Raw genomic sequence first — 24,871 nt, forward strand, 5'->3', positions numbered from 1 at the left:
GAGAGCTTGTCACCAGTTGTCTCTCCCAAATCATCAGACTGACAAGAATCAAGTGGTATAAGCCTATACACAGTGTACTAGTCTTTTCTAATTATACAGATGGATAGAACTAAGTTTTAGTAAAATAAAGATTGTTCTGTGTCTAAGCCAAGGTTAAGACGACATCATTGTGTAAGGGATTTTGACTCTCCAGAGGAGCTGAGCTGGAGAAAAGCGTTTCTTTTAAGTCATTTTAATCATCTAAATAATTCATACAACGTCAGACATGTCAATGTTTAGATTCATTTCGAAGCTAATAAAATGTTGAATAATAATGTTATAATGTGAGCATGGGTGAAGGTACAGTTTGATAGATAAATGTTAAAACTAAGGCAGATCGTAACCCATTGTGTGACTTTTAGGCCCACCCCAAGAAATCCATTGTTCTTAGCAACCTGTATTGTGAATGGTCAGAAAGAGGGCCCGTGGCTTGCATATAATGTGATGTATTTGTGAGAAACGGGGCTCTGTAATCTGGACCCACGCAGAGCCATGTTCAGCAAGAATGTACCAGGTTCTGTGAACAAGACGCGCCATATATTGAATTGACTTGGATGTATGGATTGCTGAGAACTTTGACAATAAAGTGAATTGTTTGAGAATGTAAACTCGGACTCTGAGCGTTGGCTTATTCTCCGCCGCCGGATATGGATTCTTATTTCTACCGGTCCGCTATGGGCAGATACCACATATGTATTATATAATGTATTATTCCCTATATTATGCGGGCTAAAATCCTTGATTATGCAGGGTAAAATCCTAGCTTTTGCGATGAAATATGCAGGGTTTTTATGTGATTTTATGCGGTGAAATCGCAAAATATGCGGAAAGTTGCGTAATATGCGAAAAGTTGCGATGCGTCCTTAAAAAAAACGCCATAATTATGCGCCATTTTGCTGATTATGCGGTACATTATGCGATCGCCTAATCGCATTTTTCTGGTGGGTAGGCCTATATATAATTGGCCGCAGACCCCCATATGAAAATGTTTTGTGCCAGGAAGAGGCCCCAGAAGAGAAGATTATGTTAAAAAACTATCACAATTATTTTGCAAACGTTTTCAATATTTTTCAAAACTTTTCAAACCGCGCTGCGAATTGCATTATAAATGCAAAATTATAAAAACGAGTGTTATAATGCCTTATAAGTCCATAATAATGCGCTTATAATGCATTATAGCTGCAGTCTTTGCAGGTTCAGTCTCTACAGGTTCCTGGGACTCTTAGGGATCTGTGGACTACACACAGGCAAAGAGCCATGAAGCCATGATTGTGATGCTGTATTAACACACTTTTCTGGGGACCCCCTGGAACCTATGCCATAGAGTATCCTAGTCCTGACGTCACTCCGTTATTTATCCCCATGGTCACGAAAGTATTTTTTTAAATTGAAAATACCCTAGCCTGGCGATTCTGTCAGGTGTGTGACTCTGTGTCTTTTATGATATCGAGTTACATTTGATAACGTCTGTGTTTGGAGAAAATACAAATAAAACACTTTGATTAAATTAGCACATTTTCACCATCAGTTGATGCTTCATGTCCATATCCTATATTAGAATTGCCTAGTGAGTGAAAATAGCAGGTCTGCTGGAATGCTGTTTTTAAATGACCCTGTATAGACGGATTTCCGCGCGACGTCATCACAGAGCAGAATGCGCAATCTGCGCATGATCGGGGGAAACGAATTGTTGCGCCGTTCACTCTGTTGTTATGTTCGGGAGTTAGATAGCCATAATTCTGCTATTATAGGCATAATAGGCATAAGGCTGCTATCATATACAAACAGATCCAACTTCCGACAAATCATTTTTATTGAGTAAACAAGGTATTACAAACTGCATAATTTAATCTACTTTCATTAAACCCGGTGAAGATCATTTATTTTATGAATGGACATTTGACCAGAGCTGCTGCGGGTAATGGCGCCCTCTATAGGCTTCCCCCTCCTCTGCGCGGTCATATCCTCTCATGTTTACTAACAGGAAACCTGTCTATTTTCAACACAAGAAATAACTCAGTGACCCAGGCGGATAGCGGCCTCTAGCAGCAATGATGTCAGACTTCGGTTCTCTATTGGATCTGGATAAAGAGGGGGGGATGCGTGGCATAGTGCGCTGGGGGTGCAAAAAATGTAAGAATCGCGATTCTTATTATCAACGATTCAAAATTGATTCACAATTTCAATTTTTTCTTTAAAAATAAAAAATATTATCATTATTATTTATTTATTTTTGCTGGTTAAAGTTCCATGACTTTTTACTCTAGACTATGGAGTTTGTGATATGAAATGTAAGCTTACCATAATCACAGTAAACATCACGTCTTCAGTCATTCAAGGCCTTAACTAACTCCAGTCTACTGTCAGTTCAGCACAGCTGAGGTGTGTGTGTCACTGTCCAGCTGACGCTCGTTGACACTCGTTAATGTTACTTGCGTCAAAGCAATTATGTTGTGTTTCTGTGTCAAATAGAACTACACCTAATCTAACATTCCACCAAAGCCAAGAATTTTTACACAACCTCCTCTGGTATTTTATTTAAAAAAAATGTTTGAGCTGTTGGAAATAACTAGGCTACACTTTGTTGTTAAAGTCCATATGAAAACAATATGACTGAAATAATTTGGATTAAACTGATTGGGAATAATTTTCGTGACCCCAAGAATCGGAATCGAATTGAGAATCGTATTGTTTTCCAAACATAGCAGATCTACAACCTTATTTTTTTGCTTTTTATGACGTACCTCCTCCTTCAAGGGTGGTTGTGGTTATAATGTAAATGCAAACAAGAAAATCATCACAGAACTTCACTGGTTCTTTAATGTTTAAGGTTCTGGAAGGTTCTGGGTTAACCTTTCATTAGTGGAAAAGAGCCATATGACATCAGGGCGTTTTGGGCTCAAATAAACTATTATTACAATACATTATTCCCCGTTCATCAGCCATCATCAACATCTTACAGTTCATTCTGTTTCATATCGTCGCTGTCGGGCAGAAACCTCTCATCTCCATTCTTTTTGTGTTTTTTCATAAATTGATGCCCTACTTAATCATACTACAGCGTCACACAAAAGCATCTAAAGCAGCAGATCCACAAGCTCAAAAACGCGGCGCGAAGCGACGGAATTCGAGCTTGTAGATCTGCTACTTTTGCTACCTTTGAATCCTGAAAAGTAACAGTTTTGTACATATGAGGTTTCGACCCGACGATATACAGTATACTTTGTTGACCGGGGTCTCCCAAGGCTCTATACTTGATCCCTTGCTGTTTCCCCTCAACACCAAATCTCTTCAGCAAATGTTCTCCCCAGAATAGGGATGCTAGGGTTCATGTGGTTACAGATGGTGTAAGTGATACTTTCTGTGTTAAAATAAGTGTTAAATAGCTCTATATTCTGATAGTAATCATTGCTATAGTGTTTGTTCAGTAACAGGGGTCTCCATGTCTCTCCATCTCTTTAATAAACAGAACATACATTTTTAGGTTGGGATAGCAATTTTATCCAATCAGGAGAGAGAACCATATACGATACAGGATAAACAAGTTGGAAGTGATGAAACGAAAAAAGAAATCGACAAAATTGGAACTGAAACACTATAAAATTGAAGATGATAAATGCACTTATTCTAGTGGAAGGTTCCAATCTGACACAGAACTAAGTGACATCCTGTCTGTCTCCGTTTCCTGTGGACGGTCCTGTCAGGGAGCTGCGCGACATCCTGCCAGTCCATAGACATAAAGGTAGACGCCTCCTCCGACTGTGGGGCGTCTGTATCGCGGCCGCCATATTAGAGGGGGCACGGTTCCTGACTACTGGCCAATCACAGCGTGTCTTTTCCGAGACTTGGCAGAATCTAGTTGTATAAAAATACAACAGGATATTTTTTATACAAAGCGGATAAGGGGATAGGGGGAAGGGGCGCGCAGCGCCCCGACCCTCTAGTTTTTATACAACTAGATTCTGAGAAGTCCGGGAAAAGACACGCTGGTTTCTATATCTTATGTGTCACTCTGTGCTTCCTGTCTGACAGAGAGCTGAGTGACATCCTGTCAGTCTGTGTTTCCTGTGGACGGTCCTTCCTGTCTGACAAGAGGAAAAAATACTTAAAGTACAAGTAAAAGTAAAAGTAGTAGTAAATCTCTTAATTTTTATATCAATGAATTGCTGTAATGTTTTCACAATGAATTTATAGGACATTGTAACTTTTGTTTCAGAGAAGTCACTCTCTGAAACCACCTGCACTGCATACACTGATGTGCTTGCATGTAGAACCACTACGTTATACAAGCCCTGCAGAAACACCTATAAAAACATAGAAATTAAATGATAATTTTACTCCTATACACCCCTACAAGATGTAACAATACAGAAACCTTGAACTAGTTACTAGTATATTACCACATTAACATCATGTATATTTCTTTTGCATACTAAGAAGTATAAAATAAAGGCTTAACAAGGGGGTCGAGTGCCATGTAGTAGCCATGTTCGATGCTGCTTCGATAACCTCTCGTCATCAAAAATAGCAACACATCACACATGGATTAACTAAGGACCTGTGTCAGTGTCCTAACAAAGCAAGGGGGTCGACTGGAGAAGTGGTGACAAATATTTTGCTCAAATAAGTTATAAGCAGTGTTGGCGAAGTCACTTTAAAAAAGTAACAAGTTATAGTTACTAGTTACTGCTCTCAAAAAGTAACAAGTTAATTACTTGTCTGTCCAACACTGATCATAGATCACCACTGATCGGGCACTAGAGTTGCACCGATCCCGAAGTGATCCCACTTGCAGAATGGGATCACTTGCAGTAGGTGACTTTAACCATCCGCTGATCAGTCATGTCACTGCAGCAGCTGAGTGTTGTGGAGTCTCCACATCTGTGCGTTCTTTCTGACATTATTGATGAGATGAAATTGAGATAGTCTTGTAAATCCATGCTTCTGCCCTTTAAGTCCTTTGTAATGTTCTCACCATTGATGCGGTTTTCTCTCACATAAAATCACCTAAAAATGATGTCCTCATAAGTATAGAAATACAAACGTGTGTCGTTGTGATCCATCGTCGCGTCTATTACATAATTGCCTCAGTTATCAAACCATGACATTTTTGTTAGAAGAAAAGCTCAAATATTGATTCAGATGATAACTGTATTGCACAATACGGTGTAATTCCGTAAAAAGACAGTTTTTAGATGTATTAACTACCTTCCTGTGTCCATAAGTTTATTCATTTTTCCCTGAGTTTCTGTTGGTAAGGCATTGCCATTGACACAATCATAATGTTGTACCTTTGCCACATGGCGACTGATTCCAGGCATCACTTAAGGGGTAAAAACAAAAGGTACCTTTGTACAAAATAATAATAATAATAATATAACCATTTAACCGTTAGTATCAACAGGTTAGCATTTCCTGAAGGGTTACAGGTTAAACAGTTAACCACGAACATCTCTTCTTTCAATGTAAATGTAAGGCATTTGTACATTATTTGCTATTTAATAAGATAAGCGATAGATAGTGTGTATTACATGCCTTGCATAACATTATAAAACAAACAATATTAATAATATGACTGCACTTTGTTATTTGAAGCCTATCCTACAATTAAAAAAATAATGGTAATGCATGTTTTGTATAATTTTTTTGCTATGTAATTATCGGTTATCAAATTAATATATCGGATGGGAATAGAAAAAACCTGTATCGGTGCAACTCTAGCGGGCCCACGGGCACGCGGGCACGGCGTGTTGGCTCAAACTCGACGTGGTGATGAAGCCTTTCTCGCACCCGCTGCAGCGGTACGGCATCTCGCCCGTGTGCGTCCGCATGTGGGTCTCCATGTTCCTCTTCTGGCTGAAGGCTGTCCCACACACCTGCAGGCAAAAAGAAATAGGATATTTTTTATAATTCATGTTCTAAACTAAGCAAAGAAAGACACGTGTCATAATAAAACAAGTTATGCATATAACTAATTCTACAAATTCCGGATGACCGCCAGAGGCAGTGTTTTCAACACCTGGATATTCATTGCTCGCTCGCGCATAGGTCAAATTTTAAGACCAACAAAGTCACTCGTGACCTGTGTACATGCACGCCACCTATATAGGTGCGGTGCACACAGCGATCATCAGGCGATCATCCGGTATTTGTAGAACCTTAGTTATATGCATAACTCTCGTTCTACTTCATTCCTACTGACCAGTAACAATCCAGTGAGAAAGTCGTTGTTTGGACAGGGCACACCCTTTCCTGTGCCCTCCATAACAGAGAGACAGTGCGTCCGACTTCCGAAACACAGAAGTCACGTCCACATACTGCCTCAGGGCCCGGATGGGGCACAGCAACACAACATCAGGATGAAATCCCTCTGCCCCTGGCTGTGGGGCATACAGTAAGCCGTCAATCCGACAGGCTGGTTGATATGGAAAGCTGAAAGCCTTTTTGGAAGAAAGGAGATGTTGCGTCACATAGTAACCCCAGACCTATCCGAAGTCCACCTCAAACAGTCCCTAGCGACAGACAGGGCCTGGAGTTCCCCCACTCGCTTGGCAGATGTAATGGCGAGGAGAAAGGCGGCCACCTGAGATCATGAAGCTGGAGGCGATCTGGCTGGGGATGCCAAATATGGGCCCTTACTTGTGACAGGAGTACCTGCCTCGACGGAAGAGGCCAAGGTGCTCCGTTGAGAAGCCGTCGGATCATGGGAAACCAAATCCTCCCCGGCCAGTATGGAGCCACCAGCAGCACCGTGTGACAGCATGTGGCTATTCTGTGAAGCGTCTAGCCCGAGCAGTGGAATTGGAGGGAATGCGTATAAGAGGCAGTCTAGTGGCCATGGGTGAGCTAATGCGTCCTGCCCCAATGGACTGGTTGGATCCGACAGATGTACTGCCCTGAGCCCTGCCTGTGAGCGGCCAGAAAGCTGGCCGCTCACTGTTGGGGACCCTGTTGGGGTTGGCCCTGCCGAGGAAAGGGACGTCTGGCTCCCGAGGAGCTCTGGCCCCTGGCTGCTGGGCAAGGAGTGCCTGTGCGCCTAGGCTGAGGTAACGGTGCTGGGTGTAAGTCTGCAAACTGCCACCTGGACCTGTTCGCCTGAACACTACGCACCAGGGCCGCTGCAGGCCCAAACATCTGGCCCGGAATGACGGGCAGTGTGCGGAGTGTCCTCCTGCACCCCTCTGACAGCGGGGCCTGGGCGAGCCACACCTGGCGACGGGCCAAGGTCAGGGTGGACATCAGTCTGCCAAGTTCTCTCGTCATATAGGCGAAAGCAGCGAGTGAGGCCTCACTCAGGCTCTGTGACGGGGCATCACCCCCCCCTGCCGTCCGGAGGGACTGGTCTAGGGCCAGTATAAGGTGGGAAAGAGAATTTCCGATACGTGCCGCCCGAGCTGCTATATCGTAGCTCTTGGCGAGGTAGTCATCAGTGACCCTGCATTGTGCTCGTGGACAGCGAGCATACGGTCTGAGGGCCTCATCTGGCGACACTATTAAGGACGCAATGGCAGGGTCCATAGCCGGCACGTGGTCTAACCCATATTCTCCCGCTTGGTCCATGGCCGCCAAGGCCCTGCAGTCTCGTGACAGGTTGAGAATGGCCCTGGACCTGGGATCCGACCAACACTCCTCCTGTCATCACTGTCCACGTCTCTGACAGCAGTCACAAAGCGCACCAAGTGCCTGTTTTCGCAGCTTTGCAGTGAAAGGGAAAGTGACTTGGGTTGCCAAATTTTGCGAGAGAAATAAGCAGTCAGGTCTATGAAGATTTTACTGCATGCGTTGTGTGTCTCTCTGAGTGTGTGCCCTGAGAAAACAGTGAGGCATGAAGGGATAGTGGTGTGTATATCTGTCTGTCTCCTATATGTCATCATGATTTGTGTGTGTGGGGATCTCATTTTAAACAAGCTTAGTGCTTTATGAGCCTTCCAGTTTAGTAGACCGTGTATTGTGAATCTGTACTTCCATGTACTGTTTTTCTCATGTCTTACTAAATAAAGTACATCAATCAATCAATATCTGCGTGTCAATGTGTTTGTGTGTGTCAGTAGATATTATTATATGAGAGCTACACTATAAAGTTCCATTCCATTAAAAAAGGCCATTGCGCATGAAATGAAAGATGGATTACAATAATTTCAAAGACATTCTATGTCTATCAAATATGGTTTTGTAGAAAGGCAATCAAAGGTTAGAAATAACAGCAACGAAGAATGTGTCTTAATTCAACAACGTTTATTTATTTTTTCAATGCTGGTGTGAAATAAAAACAAGCAAAACAATGAAATGTGAGCATTTCGTTTCTGTTGCTACATTTATCCGGGTGGCAGCTGCAACGCAACAAATGTTCTCTTTCTCTTGTGAAACATTTAGAGACACTTATAACACGTCATAAAGAAAGCGCCAGCGCATTTTCCACACGCCCTTTTGTGACATTTCTGACAGGCATCTGTGGTTTTGTTTCCACCACATCTGTCCAGCTGACACTGCTGCCTTCTCTTCTTTGTCGGGGTGTCTGTGTCAGGTGTCTGTCGAGTGCCTGGAGTCCGGCCTTTCTTTGCAGCTCGTGGTGTGGTCGGCTGTGGTGTGGTCGGCTGAGGGAGAGAGAGAGAGAAAGAGAGAGGGAGTGAATACATGATTTGTAAAGCACAATGAATATGCTTATTAGATCTTGTGGATATATTGGATATTTGGACTAGTGACTACATGACTATAAAAACGTGATTAAAGTACCTGCAGTGCGGGCCGCGTCTGGCGCCTAGGTGTGCGTGGTACTGGCAGGTCTGTGCCCTTTTTCACCATGTAAAATTAAACATTTACTTGAGTAAAAGTACAAAAGTATTGGTATCAAAATGTACTTAAAGTACCAAAAGTAAAAGTACTAAAATGTTAGAAAATAGCAGATCTACAAGCTCACAATGCGTCGCTTGTGAGCTTGTAGATCGGCTATTTTCAAATAGCCTAGGTATAAAATAGGGCTAAAGTGGTTAATGTATGTTTTATAACGTAATCATTTATATCTGCAAAGTAACTAGTAACTAAAGTTTTCAAATAATTGTAGTGGAGTAAAAGTACAATATTTGCCTCTGAGATGTAGTGGAGTAGAAATGATTACTATTAGAATATAAGTATATATTATAATAATAATACACGGGGCATTCAGGATTTGAAGCGAATATTTAGGAAAAGTCATGGAAGGGGAACTTCCTCAGAGCTTCATGAGAGAAGATAATCCACTTAAATTCTCAAAAACGGTCAGATTGACCAGTTAGTCACGCAAGTGTTAAAGGGACTACACCATGAATTTTAACTTTTTCCTCTTTTTTGTGTGTTTTTGGTCTCCCCTACCGCTCTTCTATCCCCCAAAATACCCCAGTTTGAACACTCAGGCTTTCACAGCAAATCTGGGGTTTTCTGTAAGTTGGTCTCAAAACAGGCCAAACTGATTTGCACCCTGATGTCACGTCACGTCAGGGTACAATCCCTCCCATTTTTCAGTATTTCAGTATTGTTTTTATCATTATTTTTTTCTTATTTTTTTGTTTTACTTTTTCCACACAGAACCAGGAGATAACATGCATACAAACAAGTGAAAGTGCTTTATAAACCAGAGAGTTAGTTGGAATGAGTATATCTGAGGCTTGATTTTGGCTCAAACCTTTTGAAATATTAAATATTATTAATATTTTTTAAATTCATGGTGTAGATCCTTTAACTCTGACAGTGTATAAATGGAACCAAATGGATCCGTCAGGGTCCATTTGGCTTGTAAGGGTCAATTTAGAACCCCCTCAAGGAACCCAGAGAGTCCCTGGTCCCTACTTTGAGAACCACTGACCTAGTCAGTCATCTCATATCTATGACGTATGACTCCATATTTGGGCACGGTTTCAGCCCGATCAAACCCCCTGTGACTTACATTGTCAAATTAAAGTAAACTATTTCAGAAATTATAAAACATGCAATTAAAAAAATCTAATCATGGGATGTACGAAGTTAGTCCACTGGCAATACGGACAACATATGTGACTGTGGTGACAGAAATGTGGTTTGACAGAACATGTCTCTCCTGTCTGCCTGTCTGTCTGTTTGTCTGTCTGCCTGCCTGTCTTACCTTACAGGTGTAGAGTTTCTTTCCGGTGTGACAGCGCATGTGGACAGACAGGTCCACCAGTCTAATGAAGGTCTCCCCGCAGCACTCACACACGTGCACGTGCGTCTGAAGGTGCTCCAACAGACCCTCCCTGGTTAGATTAAAAAGCAAGTAAAGGGCATACAATGCATAATAAGATACAGGTACACAAGTATTCAAAAGGATAGAACACAACAAAGCGAGCAACAAAGCAAACTTTAAAATAATTCATATAGTGCAGCAGGTTAATGGCAGATTTCAAAGGAATCGTTCACTTTGTGATGCAAGCATGAAATTTGGCACAGATACTCTCTAAGGGTCACTATTATGAAAAAGTGCGCTGGCCACTCAAAAATCCAAGATGGCGCCCATTTTTTCCAAGATGGCCGCCACCTTAGCAGAGCAGCTGGTGATATAATGTTTCAGGTTGTGATACAACAGGGTTCCCCAATGTTTCAGGTTGTGATACAATCCCCAATTAGTTTTCCCCAAGGGCCAAATTATGTCTAGGGTACCAAGCCGAGGGCCACACAACCTGCGAACAGATTGGGGCATGGGGGGGTCGGTGTTCCCGCTACTCCAGTGACAGTGCATATACTAGTGCTGTTGCTGCTCTTATGACCATTATTATTGTAATTATTATTGGTTGTGGTACTCATAATTTAGCCCTGGGATTATTTCTTTTAGGTTTTCTGACCTCAGTTACACCCAAAAAAACAAAACTTTGAACATTCAGTGGATTTTCTGTGGTTTGGGGTTTTCGGAATAGGCTCAGAAAAGTGCTGTGATTGGCCCATGGACTTTGATGTCAAAGTCCATTAATCCCGCCCCCTCCCCGCAGAGTAGAGGTGATGATGAAGTCGCTTTGGATAAAAGCGTCTGCTAAATGACTGTAATGTAATGTAATGTAATGATTGACAGGCAAAATCCCTCAACAGCGACAACCGCAGGCAAATAGGTTTTCTTTTCATTGCAGCTGAAAAGGCTTCAGAACACAGAGATAAAAAAAACATAGCTCACTGGAGGGGATTTTTGAGTTAAAACCTTTTAATACACGTTTGAAGGACCATGATAAAGACTTAATGTTTTGTAAAACCAGCATGTCAAGAAACCTTTAAATCCTGTGTTGAGGGTCACACAAGGAAATAAGTTGAAACTAAATAAGTTGAGAACCAACCATTTATTTGGTCGTTACAGTGTGCTTGAAAAGTATGCATCTTCAGCAGCTAGTGATGGCCAACCGTTAACCGGTAATCGTTAAGAAATTGGTAACCGGTTAATACTAACGGTTAATGGTTAACTGTGTGGACACACTTGTGTATTTTCAGGTGATCTAACCCAGGGGTTTTCAACCGGTGGTCCGCGGACGTATTGCAGGTGGTCCCTGGCAAAAAAAAAAAAAACTTTAATTTTTTTTTATTTATTTTTTTACTTTTAATAACTTACAGGAGTTCTTACTTAATTGTGTGTGTGTAATATGAAATGTGAGCTTACCATAATCACAGTAATCCTTAATCATATTCCATCATATTCAAACAAAATCTCTGTATTTTATTAGATATTATATTGATATTATAGCTATTTTCTCCAGCTCCCTGTGGTACATGAACCCCCCCACCACTATTGTGTGGGGTGGGTCTATGATGGACCCGCCACGCACAATAGTGGTGGTCCCCAGGTTGCTTTTAGTCAGGATGGTGGTCCCTGGGTCGAAATCAGTTGAAAACCCCTGATCTAACCGACTGAAACTCTTGTTACACTGTTTACAGTAGAAAGGTTTTTCTCCAGTGTGAATACGCTGGTGTCTCTTCAGGTCATCTAACAAACAGAAACTCTTGTCACACTGTTTACAAGAGAAAGGTTTTTCTCCCGTGTGGACACTCTGGTGTGTCTTCAAGTGAGAATTGCGACTAAAACTCTTGTCACACTGTTTACAAGAGAAAGGTTTTTCTCCAGTGTGAATACGCTGGTGTCTCCGTAGGCTACCTAACTCACTGAAACTCTTGTCAGATTGTTTACAGATGTGAGTTTTCTTTCCTGTGTCAGTCAGACGACGTCTCTTTACTTCCGATTGCGTTAAGGTCTTGGTAGACTGTTGACAACTGTAAGGTCTTTCTTCTTCTGAGTTTCCCTGCTGCTGGCTCGTTGTCGGGAACAGTGGGTTCATCGTCAAAGCTTCTGCTATGCATGGGCTGTAATGGTCCAAGAATGTAATTAGTGATCTGTGACCTTACAATCCAGGATTGATTACAGGGCAATTACCAGCTGAATATCAAGTGTATGGATCTCTGCTAATAGTTCCTCTTGTTGGTGTTGAAGTCTTCCTCGATGTCTCTCTCCATGTGCGTCCTTCACACTGTGCAGTCTGGTTTTAAGCTGAGCTGAATCAAAGCTCATGTTGTCACTATGTCAGCCATGCCAAAATATGGAGTTCCACGTCATTTACTGAGATAAAGTTTCAGCCCAGTCACTATGATGTCAGCCATGCCCAAATATGGAGTTCCACGTCATTTACTGAGATAAAGTTTCAGCCCAGTCACTATGATGTCAGCCATGCCCAAATATGGAGTTCCACGTCATTTACTGAGATAAAGTTTCAGCCCAGTCAAACCTCAATTGTCTTCCAGTATGAAATTAACGAGCGTCAACGAGCATCAGCTGGATGCTCGTTGACACACACACACACACACACACACACACACACACACACACACACACACACACACACACACACACACACACACACAGACACACAGACACACACACACACACACGCGCACACACACGCACCTCTGCAGTGCTCTAAAAGCCCTCTCCAAAAAGTCCTTTAATATGATGGAATATGATTGAGGATGACTGTGATTATGGTATGCTCACATTTCATATCACTCACACCATGCCTGCAGCTTGGTGCGGGCCGGACAGTTGCCCCTCGTGGGCAGCAAATGGCCCGCCTATTGGGGAACCCAGTGATACAAGGATGAAATTTGCTTTCCTGCTGCATTGAGTGATAGTGGAAAGCTTTATGCTTGCCAGAAATCCAAGCTGGCCTCCATTCTTGAGACCTACATCACATCTCCAGACCAAGAACCAGACACTGATGTCATTATCATAGATGGTTCCGCTTTGGTCCACACACTACCACCAAAAAGATCAAAGACCTTTGAAGACTATGCAGAGTTGGATGTTCCCGCAATATTGCTTATGCCATGAAATACAAGAGTACACACATCGTCTTTGATGTGTACAGTCCATCAAGCCTCAAAATGTAAACAAGGTCCAAAAGAGGCCAGGGAGGTCGACGGCAAGTGACAAACAAGAATAAAGTTCCAGCAAATTGGCGCAATTTCCTCAGACATAACGACAACAAGACAGACCTCTTCCACTTTCTGGCTGACAAGATTTCTCACATGACTGTACCAAACATGGTTGTTGTAACCAAGGGACCAGATGTATTGAGTACCTCTGAAACTAGTCTGGTTAGTTTGGACAAATGTTTCCATGAGGAAGCTGATACTCAGATCTTTGTACATGCCAGGCATGCCACAGAGGAGAGGAGGGTAGCAAAGCTATCATGATCAAAGCCAATGACACTGACATTCTTGTCATGGGACTATGTTTCCGTCACTTCAGGACCTTGGTCTCCAGCAGCTGTGGGTTGCATTTGGGCATGGTCAGAGCCTAAGGTGGATTGGTGTACATGACCTGTGCCGCTGTATTGGACCAGTAAAGACCAGAGGCATACTGTTTTTTCATGCCTTCACTGGTTGCGATAATGTATCCACCTTTCGCAATAAAGGCAAAAAGACTGCCTGGCAAACATGGGACATTTGCTCAGAGGCTTCTCCCATCTTCACCAAACTAAGCCAATATCCTCCCAAACGGAATGATAATGACCTGAAGATCCTGGAGAAGTTTGTGGTCCTGATGTACGATCGATCGAGCACAGCTGTCAGTGTGGATGAAGCTAGACTTGACATGTTTGCCTGAAAGCAGAAGCCATATGAAGCCATTCCTCCAACAAGAGCAGCTCTGCTTCAACACACCAAACGCGCAGCGTATCAGGCCGGCTGCATGTGGGGTCAATCCACCCAGCGTCAGCCAGAATCAGAAGTCCAGCTGACTGGGGATGGAAGATGTTTGGTGAAGAATGGCAGGTCTTCTGGACAGCCAATTCACCACTTGCAGAGAGTTGTCAAGAACTCACCAAATGCGTCTGCAAAAAAGGGTGCAGTGGAAGGTGTAAATGTTTCAAATTGGGGTTTGTCTGCACAGCACTGTGCAGTTGCAAATGTGAGTAAAACTATTTGGACAAAAACAACATGGTCACCATCTTCACATTTCATGTGTCTGTGAATGTTTTATCGTCAAGTGACCTTTGGAGACTGCTCCTGACAATTTTCATGTTTGTATCATGACCGGAAAGATTATATCACTATCTGCTCTGCTAAGGAGAAGGCCATGAAACAAATGGTCACCTTCTTGGATCTTTGAGTGGCCAGTGCCTTTTTCTATAAGCTTGGCCCTTACAGAGTGTGTGTGCCAAATTTCATCCTTGTATCACAACCTGAAAGATTAAATTAAATTATTATCTGCTCAGCTAAGGTGGCCATCTTGAAAAAGATTGGTCGCCATCTTGGATTTTTGAGTGGCCAGTGCCTTTTTCCATAAGAGTGGCCCTTACAGAGTATGTGTGCCAAATGTCTACCTTGTATCACAACCTGAAAGATTATATCACTATCTGCTCCGCTAAGGTGGTGGCCATCTTGAAAAGAAATGGTCGCCATCTTGATTTTTGATTGGCCAGCGCCTTTTTCCATAAGAGTGGCCCTTAGAGAGTATGTGTGCCAAATTTCATCCTTGTATCACAACCTGAAAGATTATATCACTATTTGCTCCACTAAGGTGGTGGCCATCTTGAAAAAAAAAGGTCGCCATCTTGGATTTTTGATTGGCCAGCAACATTTTCCATGAGAGTGGCCCTTAGAGAGTATGTGTGTCAAATTTCATCCTTGTATCACAACCTGAAATATTATATCACTATCTGCTCCGCTAAGGTGGTGGCCATCTTGAAAACAATGGTCGCCATCTTGGACTTTTGAGTGGCCAGCGCCCTTTTCCATAAGAGTGTCCCTTACAGAGTATGTGTGCCAAATTTCATGCTTGCATCACAAAGTGAACAATTACGTCATTAACCTGCTGCACTAATAATTTAGATCTACAAGATCACAGCGCGTTGCATCGCGACATTGTGATCTTGCAGATCGGTTATTTTCACAATTTTTGTCATTTTTAGACCCCCCCTGGGCCCAAACTTTCCCCCGATAAGGACATGCCCAAAACGGGAATTGCTTGGTTATCGATTATCTTATCAAATGATTGATTATCAATATTTCTTTAATAATCGACAGACCTGTTATAACCTATATGTCTTTATAGCTTTCAATCCAGGACAGATGTGTCACATTTAGATGTTGCTATATATTATATGTTTTTCAGAAAACCGTTCAGATTTAGAAGAAGTTTTAGAATCGGCCTCAGGTCTAAATGGTTTGAATCACTTAGTCCGATTAACAGTTGCACCTCTATGGCCTTTTCAGACCCTGACCCCCAAAAATAATCATATTTGAACTGGAGACCCCCCACCCTGACAAGCACTTGGGATGTAGGAGTTGAGGCATTACATTTTGTTTGACTCGGTTCCACATATAAATATTGTGAACAATGTTTGCCTCTTTCTTATATTATTTGACAATTTGGCCAATGTTTGACCAGTTTTTGTTGTAGTTTGTTGATTACTTTTGATGCAGTAATGGTCTTTTTCTTTTCTCTCTCTCTAAACTTTGTTTATTTTACAACCAAGGTTTATGTTTTAGCTTGTAATTAAAGTAAATAAAAGATGAGTGTTATTCATTTACTTCTATATTACTTCTACTTTCTATAGCTTTAGCAATTTTTGCGATATTTTTTACAGTGGGTGGGGGCATGCGGGCAGGTGGCTAAATATGTCTTTTTTTTACACAATAGCCCAGCGATATCTTTATTTTTTATTTATTTTTTATGAACTCATTAAAAAAAAATGGATCGCCCATGAAAGCAGTAAATGAAAACATTTTAACACTCATCTTTTCTTTACTTTAATTACAAGCTAAAACATAAACCTTGGTTGTAAAAAAAACAAAGTTGTCCTTTAAAAGTCCTTAAATTGTCACTTCACTGTCATCATGGGGACCCCCCCAAAATCATGTGGGGACCTCCCTGGGAGTCCTGACCTACAGGTTGAGAACCACTCGTGGAATATGTGTCATTTTAGATTTCTTTGGCTATTCAAAAAATAGCAGATATACAAGCTCAAAGCCGTGCTATGAGTTTGTACTGTAGATCTGCTATTTTTTGAAAAATCGTGAAAATTAAACGTATGTTGCTATAATATCAGTGGATCTCAAACATGTCATCTCAAGGACCCCCAAAATGCATTTGGCCGCGGACCCCCCCCCCCCCCCTCTCAAAATATGTTGTTCCAGGGACCCCCTCAGAAGCAAAGATTTGAGTTAAAAATGTTTGTAGAGACGCTATGAGCTTGTAGAAGATCTGCTATTTTTGAATAGCCAAAGAAATCTAAAATGAGACAGATACTTTCCCGGTCTTAATGAGGTTAAATCACTTAGTTTGATTAACAGTTGCAACCCTGTGGCTTATCACTGACCTGGTGGGCTGCAGTTTGCCACAGATGCCGCACTTGCGCACACAGTCATCGGCGTGGACTTTGGCGTGGTTCATCATAGAGCCGCGGTCGCTGAACGACACCTTACACACCTTACACAGCCACAGGCGCTGTCGCCGCGCCGTCGCACCGCCGTCTGCCGCTAGCTTCGCCTCCGGGTCTGCGAAGGGCTGTCAACCAGCGTGACACGTTAGATAGATCAGTAAATGGTACATTTATATAACGCTTTTATCCAAAGGCGGGGGGGGGGGGGGCTTCCCGGGGGTCCCCAGCATGATTATAGCGTCCGCATCACAATCATTTTAACCACTTTAACAACCATGCAAGACCCGGATATATTTCTACTTGCAAAAACAAAAATGTCAACCTTTCAGATGGTGTTGTAGGAGTAATTTGGAGAGGAAAATAGTGTTTTCTTTTTTTAATCGTTAATCTATCGGGTAGCAGAATTTCCTATAGGCCATTTTTACTCACTGTCAGAATAACATGGCAAATGTATATACTTCACGAAAACAACTTAAGGGTTCATTTATATGGTTATGGTTTATTATTTGGCCTCAGAAAAGTATAGCTACATTTATGAATAATAACATCAATAAGCCATATTTTGAAGAATAGTGATTTTATTAAAAGAACAACAAAATGAAAAACAGTACAATAAATGTACAAAAGAAACCTAATTACAATATACACTGGTCACACAAAACCGTCTGGCCAACTCTGGCCAACTCTGATTTGCGTCGCTAAAGAGCCGCAAACAGCCCTCCACCGGAGACCAATTCCTGACAATTCACACCTGCTCCGCAAAATGAAACGGGCCCCTCTCATCCACCAAGCGACTGCAAGTCATTTTGAACACCATTTACAATCACTTTCTTTTTAGCAGTGATAGTCCCAGAAGCAGTTTCTGTCCCCTGAAATGCACAGACGAACATCACACTTGTGGCAGAGTAAGGTGGTGTACCCTGAACAGCCACTATTCTCTGTGTCTTCCGTGGGAGGTGTCCAACTTGGTCCTGGCGCACGTCTGATGGCCGATGTTGACGTGGTGCCTTGCGTTGCGTGGATGGCGGCTTGGACTCTCTTCCAGTTGTCTCTTCTGAGCTGAAGATGGCCGTCCCCTCTTTGGCGTGTTGACTGCAGCGTTCACCTGATTAGAACAGAATAAATGAATGTGAGCACAATTGGTTACAACATACAAATTGGTTACAAATATTATTGGAAATTAGAAATGAAAGTTAAAATGCACATATAGCCTACACTATATATCTATATATATATATTTAGTAATGCAATGTGGGGAAAATACACATATAACTGTATAAATGTATTGTGAAAACTATAAGACTCCACTTAGCCAGGTGAATTTCATTGATTGAAGACTTTATTTAGAATATTGCAGAGAAAAAGCACATGGAAGTACAGTTTACAATACAAGGTCAACTAAAATGGATCGCCCATGAAAGCCTCAATGGCTTGTTTCAAATGGGATCCTCACATGCTCAATTCATAGAGAAATTAAAAGACAGACAGATACACACTACTATGCAGAACATCATATAAACATTTTAAAGGTAAGGGGAAAAAATTGCAGCCCCCTGAAGGTATTTGATTAGGGCAGTTTTGAAAGTGAGTAGGCCAGGGTTTTACACTCCTTCACTATTTTTAGTAAGGCATTCCACATTTTGTTGCATAGCAGGAGAATGAGTTCAACCCCTTGTTCGCCAAATCTGGGTTAGACATGATCAGTGGAGCTACCTCTGGTGTTGCGATTGTGGACTTCATTTACGTTTTTGAAATACTTTGACAGGTACATGGGTATCCCGATGTTGTGGTGTATCATGTAGACCAGGCCCATTACAAGTTGCTGCACTCTGTCCTCAACCCTGAGCCACCCTAGCAAAGTGAGCAAGGGTTAGATGAGTTGTGTGTTTGAGGCCAAGAAGTTGCCTTACTAGTTTGTTTTGGGATGTCTGGAGCCTTATTTTTAAGGCCTTAGTGGTGTTGTGGTACCACGAGGAGCATGCATAGTCGAAATGACCTTGGGTGAGGGCCCCTGTAAGAATCCTCAAGGTATTCTTACTGACTAGAGAGGAAATCCTATACAAAAAACGTGTTAATTGGTTGACCTTTTTGATGACTCTTGCTGCCATTTTATCACCGGAAAGGTTTGCCCCTAAGATGGAACCCAGGTAGGTAATTTCCTTTTTCTTGTGATAACATCATCACCCACTTTGATTGTGAAGATGTCGGCCTAGCTGAGGTTAAAACTAGACCCAAAGAGAATGGATTCAGTTTTACCCAGGAGTAGTGATAGTTTGTCATCAGCGAGCCAGATGCGGATCGTATCGAGTTCAGAGCTGAGAGTTTCTTCAACCTGCAGACTGTCCCTGTCCGAGACCAGCAGAGCCAAGTCATCCGCGAACAGGAACAGGTTGCAGTCACAAGCTGCAACATGTCGTTCACATATATTAGGAACAGTAAAGGTCCTAGTATGCTTCCTTGCAGAACGCCACAGCTCACTGGGAGGGGGGGACAGGGTTCCGTTCATCTCCACCAACTGTTCCCTCCCCTCCAGATAGGATTGCATCAAGCTGAACAGGTGCCATTGCTATTTGCTACCACACTGTAGTATAAAGCATGCTCTAATTTACATGTGGGGGATATCTTTCACAATAATAACATATGTACATATTCTAGACATTCTAATGATCACCCAGAAAAATATTACAGGCATTTTACTTACTTTTTTTGTGAGGAATCCCGTCCAGTGAAAAAGAGATTGTTCTTCCTTCAGTTGTGACGTTTCCTGCCTCTGTGGGGGGTATTTATATGCAAATATCCTGGCCAATAACATTGCAAGACTAAACAATAGGATCCAATGATGATGTTTAGGTGAAAAAGAACAGGAAAACAAAAGATTTATACCCTTTTTTTTAAATAAAATACAAATGTCGCACATTTGCAACTGTGGGTCTTGCAGGGTTAACCTTATTTTATACTATTCAAAATATAGCAGATATACAAGCTCATAGCGTGTCACTTCGTGCCGCACTATGAGCTTGTAGATATGCTATTTTTTGAAAAATCTTGAAAATGTGTGCACATCTTTGAATGTGTATTTTTTAAAGCAGACATTTTTTATTCAAATCTTTGCTCCTGGGGGTCCCTGGCACAAAATATTTTTGAGATGGGGGTCCGCAGCCAAAACATATCAATTTGGGGGTCCTTGACTTGAAAAAGTTTGAGAACCACTGTGTTAGATGACCATTTATAGTCACACATTTTTAACAATGTTAAGTTTTCCACTACATTTTACCCCATTTCCTCACCTATAGGAATCATAATTTGGTGCAAGAATGAGGCTCTTGCTTCAGTGTGCCATGCCTCGAGGGTTAGGGCTAGTGTTAGGTTAGGAAAAAAAAAGAAGCATAAAATATAGCACAGGTTTTTAATGTTTTTCAGGCCAAGGACCCCTTAGCTGAGAGAGAGATGAAGCAGGGACCCCCTACACCTATTGTACAATGATGTTGCATTTTTCATAGATAGCCTCATAGACTTGTTTGGCAGCACTATCATCAGTGTTTTTTGTTTGTTTACACATTATCTTTTCTATTAATATGTTGGATTCATGTTCATGTGTATTTTCTGACATTTAACTACGTAAACCCTTGAGTTATTGGTCTGCTCTGTTTTTCCTCTACATCAGATGGTTTGGCAAAAATAGCAGATCTACAAGCTCTCAACGTGACACACTTCGACGCGTTCTGAGCTTACAGATCGGCTATTTCTTTGCCGAATATTCCTCCCAGAATAGGGATGCTAAGGTTCAAGTTCAAATAAATAATTAAGTTCCTATCTCACAAAGATTTGCCGGACGCCTTGTAGTAACTCTGAGGACCCCCTAGGGATCCCCGGAAACCCTGTTGAAGATCCAAGAAAAATAGAATGGTCTAACTTTGTGCCAAAACATTACTAAACTTTGTGTTGGGAATCACTGTAATTTGATTTGATTAGATCGGAATAGATTAGATTTGAATTGATTAGTGACAGGTGTACCTCTGTGACAGTTTGGAAGTCGGCAGGGAGGCAGAACACAGCTGTAACAGCGGCACCGCAGGGCTCCGTAGAGGTACAGGGAACAGTGTCCTCTGGTGGCGGCGTGGTGTATTGCGCCTCGGTGTCGGAGAGGGTCGGAGAGGGCTCTGTGTTCAGCTGCTCACTCTTACAGACAGGACTGTAGATGAACTTGATGACCTTTGAGTCCATCTCATGTCTCTGAGGCGGAGCTGAAACATATTGGAAAAACAACGACATGGCGATATTTATGGGTATTTTTTAGTTTTTAGTGCAATATATTGCAATCAGCGTTAATTTTGACAGCAAATTTTGATTTAGTTTAGTCATAGTCTTTTGAATACAATTTCATTTAGTTTTAGTCATATTTTAGTCATCTGAAAGGTTTAGTTTTAGTCTAGCTTTACTACATTTTTATATTTAGTCGACTAAATCTACGGTTGATTTTGTTGTCAATAATGTATTACGTAATGGCATATTTTAGACTTGGTTGTATGCTGAAAATAGCCGATCACAAGCCGATCTACAAGCTCACAACGCGTCGTGAGCTTGTAGATCTGCTATTTTCAGAGCGCAACACCCAAGCGCAACCAAACATAAAATGACTTGTCTTTTAGTTCTACTGGATCTCTTCTCCACTACTCCCTTTAGTAGTAGTGGAAAAAACATTTTTTTAAACATTTTAGTCCAGTTTTTATTTGTTGACAAAATTGTCTATGTATATTTAGTCTTAGTTTTAGTCATCAAAGCTCAGTTTTTATTTAGTTTTCGTCAGTGAAAAAAGGCAGTCGACGAACATTTTTCGTCATAGTTTTAGTAAAACAAAATGAACACTGATTGCAATATAGAAAAGAAGCAGTTACATAATTTCAGCAGATATATGCAGATCTCTAAACGTGTATATCTCTAGTAATGATCAGGGTGATTTATGGGGAAATAAAACAATCGTTCAATACTGTGCTCGACTCAACATGACAGCTCTGAGGGGGCAGAATGTTCCTGACAGACCAGTTACCAAGAAATCCTTATATTGAACTTTATAAGTTTTCCTTTTCTATTAAGAATTACTCCATTTGGAACCCCCTCACGGAACCCTGGGGGTCTCTGGACTACACTTTGAGAACCACTGACTCACAGCTGCACGTTTATTGACAGAAAGTTTTTACAATGAGTTTATCATCGTTTAATACAATCAGATTGGACTATTCTGTTTCATGAATGGGGCTGTCAATCACAACCTAGAGGCTGGGGTACCCTCTACGTCTAAGCTGTTTGTGGCTAATGTCGATGTTGAAACCGTATATTGTACAGTCCTACCCTGAGGTTCAGGGTTTTCAAACCCGGCACTCCATTCGTCCTCCTGTTCCTCTTTAATGGATGGTTCTGGTCTGGGGAGCACTTCCTCTGGGTCACTGATGTTGTGGTTTTGTTTGGGTGAATCGTCACATGATTCTTCTAGAACCAGCCCTCCCGTGAAACTCTGTAGCGACACGTCTATGGAGGAAACACAACAACAACAACAACGACATAAAAAACAACATCATCAACAATGACATAAACAACAAAAACAAAGGTTGAACAAACTTTGAGACCTGGAAGATAAATATCAGCTGACTCAGCACATTGAGTCTACATCCTATAGCCCAGAGGGACGTCCGGTCGGTCGCCCTGCTGTGATTGATTGATTGATTGATTAGATGTATTAGATATTCATTGATCCCGCGGGATCCCCAAAATTCAGTTGCCAGAGTTCTGTAATGTGTTGCACGGATACTGTATTCTACCGTTGTCAGGGACGCGGGAAGTACTTTAGAGCAAGGGGTGCTGGTAAACGGGACACATGCGCGCGCGTGCATGGGTCCCTCGAGCATGGGCCCCTCGCGCATGCGCGATTTTTTTCGGGTTTCCTGCGGATAAAGTTACTTTTTTTGTTACTTTATTTCGGTTTTAGGGTTAGGGTTAGGGTTGGATTAGGGTTATGTGATTTAATTATTTTGGGGGAGCCGCGCCCACCGGAGAAAATCTCTCACACACACACACACGCACGCGTTTTTTTTCCCTCACAACGGCAGGGGGTGCTGCAGCACCCTCAGCACCCCACTTCCCGCATCCCTGACCGTTGTTTTCAGTGTTATTCTTCCCTCACTGTCAGTATCAGTACAGTCCTCAGAATGGATGTTACTCCAGAGTTAAATGTGTGAGATGTTACTGTAAGTACGTACAATGACTGACTGGATGCTAACATAAGCGATTTTAGCCTCTGCCAGGAGGGGGGGGGGGCAGGATTTTGTCGGAGGGGGGTGGGGTTCACCTTTGTGTTAAATTGGCATTTAATATTAATAAGTACGTACAATGACTGACTGGATGCTAACATAAGCGATTTTAGCCTCTGCCAGGAAGGGGGGGGGGGGGGGCAGGATTTTGTCGGAGGGGGGTGGGGTTCACCTTTGTGTTAAATTGGCATTTAATATTAATATTTCTACAAATTGCTACAAAACCTGTATATCCAGTCATTTTTGGACATAAACAAGAAGTTGAAGGATAGCATTAATAACTAGAAAGTACTGTTCCTGAAGAAACAGTGTGGGATCGCTAAGAATGTTGCAGGTATTGAGTATTGATAGTGTTAGTAGTGTTATAGTTTGAAAGGTTTGAAAGGTTTGAAAGGTTTAAAGGGTTTGAAGGGTTTGAAAAGTTTGAAAGGTTTGAAAGGTTTGAAAGGTTCTAAAGGTTTGAAAGGTTCTAAAGGTTTGAATGGTTTGAAAGGTTCTAAAGGTTCTAAAGGTTTGAAAGGTTCTAAAGGTTCTAAAAGTTCTAAAGGTTTGAAAGGTTCTAAAGGTTTGAAAGGTTTGAAAGGTGTGAAAGGTGTGAAAGGTTTGAAAGGTGTTAAAGTATTAATGTTAAAAGTTTTTATAGTGTTGGCAGTGTTGAATAGTGTAAAATGTATTTTTTTAGGGTAAAACAGTGATAGCTAGGTTCTAATAGGCGGTTGCTAGGGTCTAATAGGTGGTTGCTAGGGTAAAACAGGTGGTTGCTAGGGTAAAACAGGTGGTTGCTAGGGCCTAATAAGCGGTTGCTAGGGTCTAACAGGTGGTTGCTAGGGTCTAATTGGTGGTTGCTAGGGTAAAACAGGTGGTTGCTGGGGTAAAACGGGTGGTTGCTAGGGTAAACAGGTGGTTGCTAGGGTGTAATACGTGGTTGCTAGGGTCTAATAGGGGGTTGCTAAGGTTTAATATGCAGTTTATATGGTCTAATATGCGGTTGCTAGGGTACAAAAGGTGGTTGCTAGGGTAAAACGGTGGTTGCTAGCATGTAATAGGTGGTTGCTAGGGTATAATAGGTGGTTGCTAGGCTCTAATATGGTGTTGTTAGGGTATAATAAGCAGTTGCTAGGCTCCACTGTGGCTAAATAGCATTTCTCCATTGAAATGAATGGGATTGTTTTAGCAGTAAAAAGTGAAATATCTCTAAAAGTACAAATTATTTCAAAAATTCAAATGGTAGCCAATATGTCCTAAGTAGGCTGAACGTTATAGAGTTGGAACGGAGTTTCTAGCTAAAAGTATGAATTTCCCCATTGAAATGAATGGGCTTTTTTTAGAAGTAAAAAGTGCAATATCTCTAAAAGTACAAATTATTTCAAAAATTTGAATGTAAGCCGACATGTCCTGAGTAGGCCAAACGTTGAAGAGTTGGAACGGAGTTTGTAGCTAAAAGTATGAAGGACTAGTTAGGTGTCAAAAAACAGGGGTGACATAAATAAATATTGACAATAACAGTAGTGTGATCGCTTCAGCGATCCCACAATGACAATGATGTACCATGCATGTTCACATCATGTATACTTTACATTACTTCAAATATTACATTTTTAAACAATTTGTACAAAATAGCCAATT

At 41.7% G+C, this 24,871-nt stretch overlaps 2 protein-coding genes across 2 annotated transcripts in view; both read right to left on the reverse strand.

Annotated features, from left to right (window-relative positions):
• LOC311045769 (uncharacterized protein) overlaps positions 1-24,871 on the reverse strand; it is a 103,792-nt gene that overhangs the window by 54,606 nt on the left and 24,315 nt on the right. The window lies entirely within an intron of this gene.
• LOC311045919 (uncharacterized protein) lies at positions 5,757-24,800 on the reverse strand (the record flags this gene model as incomplete). Its single annotated transcript, XM_084057991.1, has 6 exons — positions 5,757-5,915; positions 10,154-10,283; positions 16,878-17,065; positions 20,955-21,184; positions 22,290-22,466; positions 24,794-24,800. 6 exons carry the CDS (start codon positions 24,798-24,800, stop codon positions 5,757-5,759), a joined length of 891 nt encoding a protein of 296 aa, XP_083914117.1.

This window comes from Gymnoscopelus microlampas, assembly GCF_963454915.1.
Source record: "Gymnoscopelus microlampas genome assembly, chromosome: 5".
NCBI classification, from domain to species: Eukaryota; Metazoa; Chordata; class Actinopteri; order Myctophiformes; family Myctophidae; genus Gymnoscopelus; species Gymnoscopelus microlampas.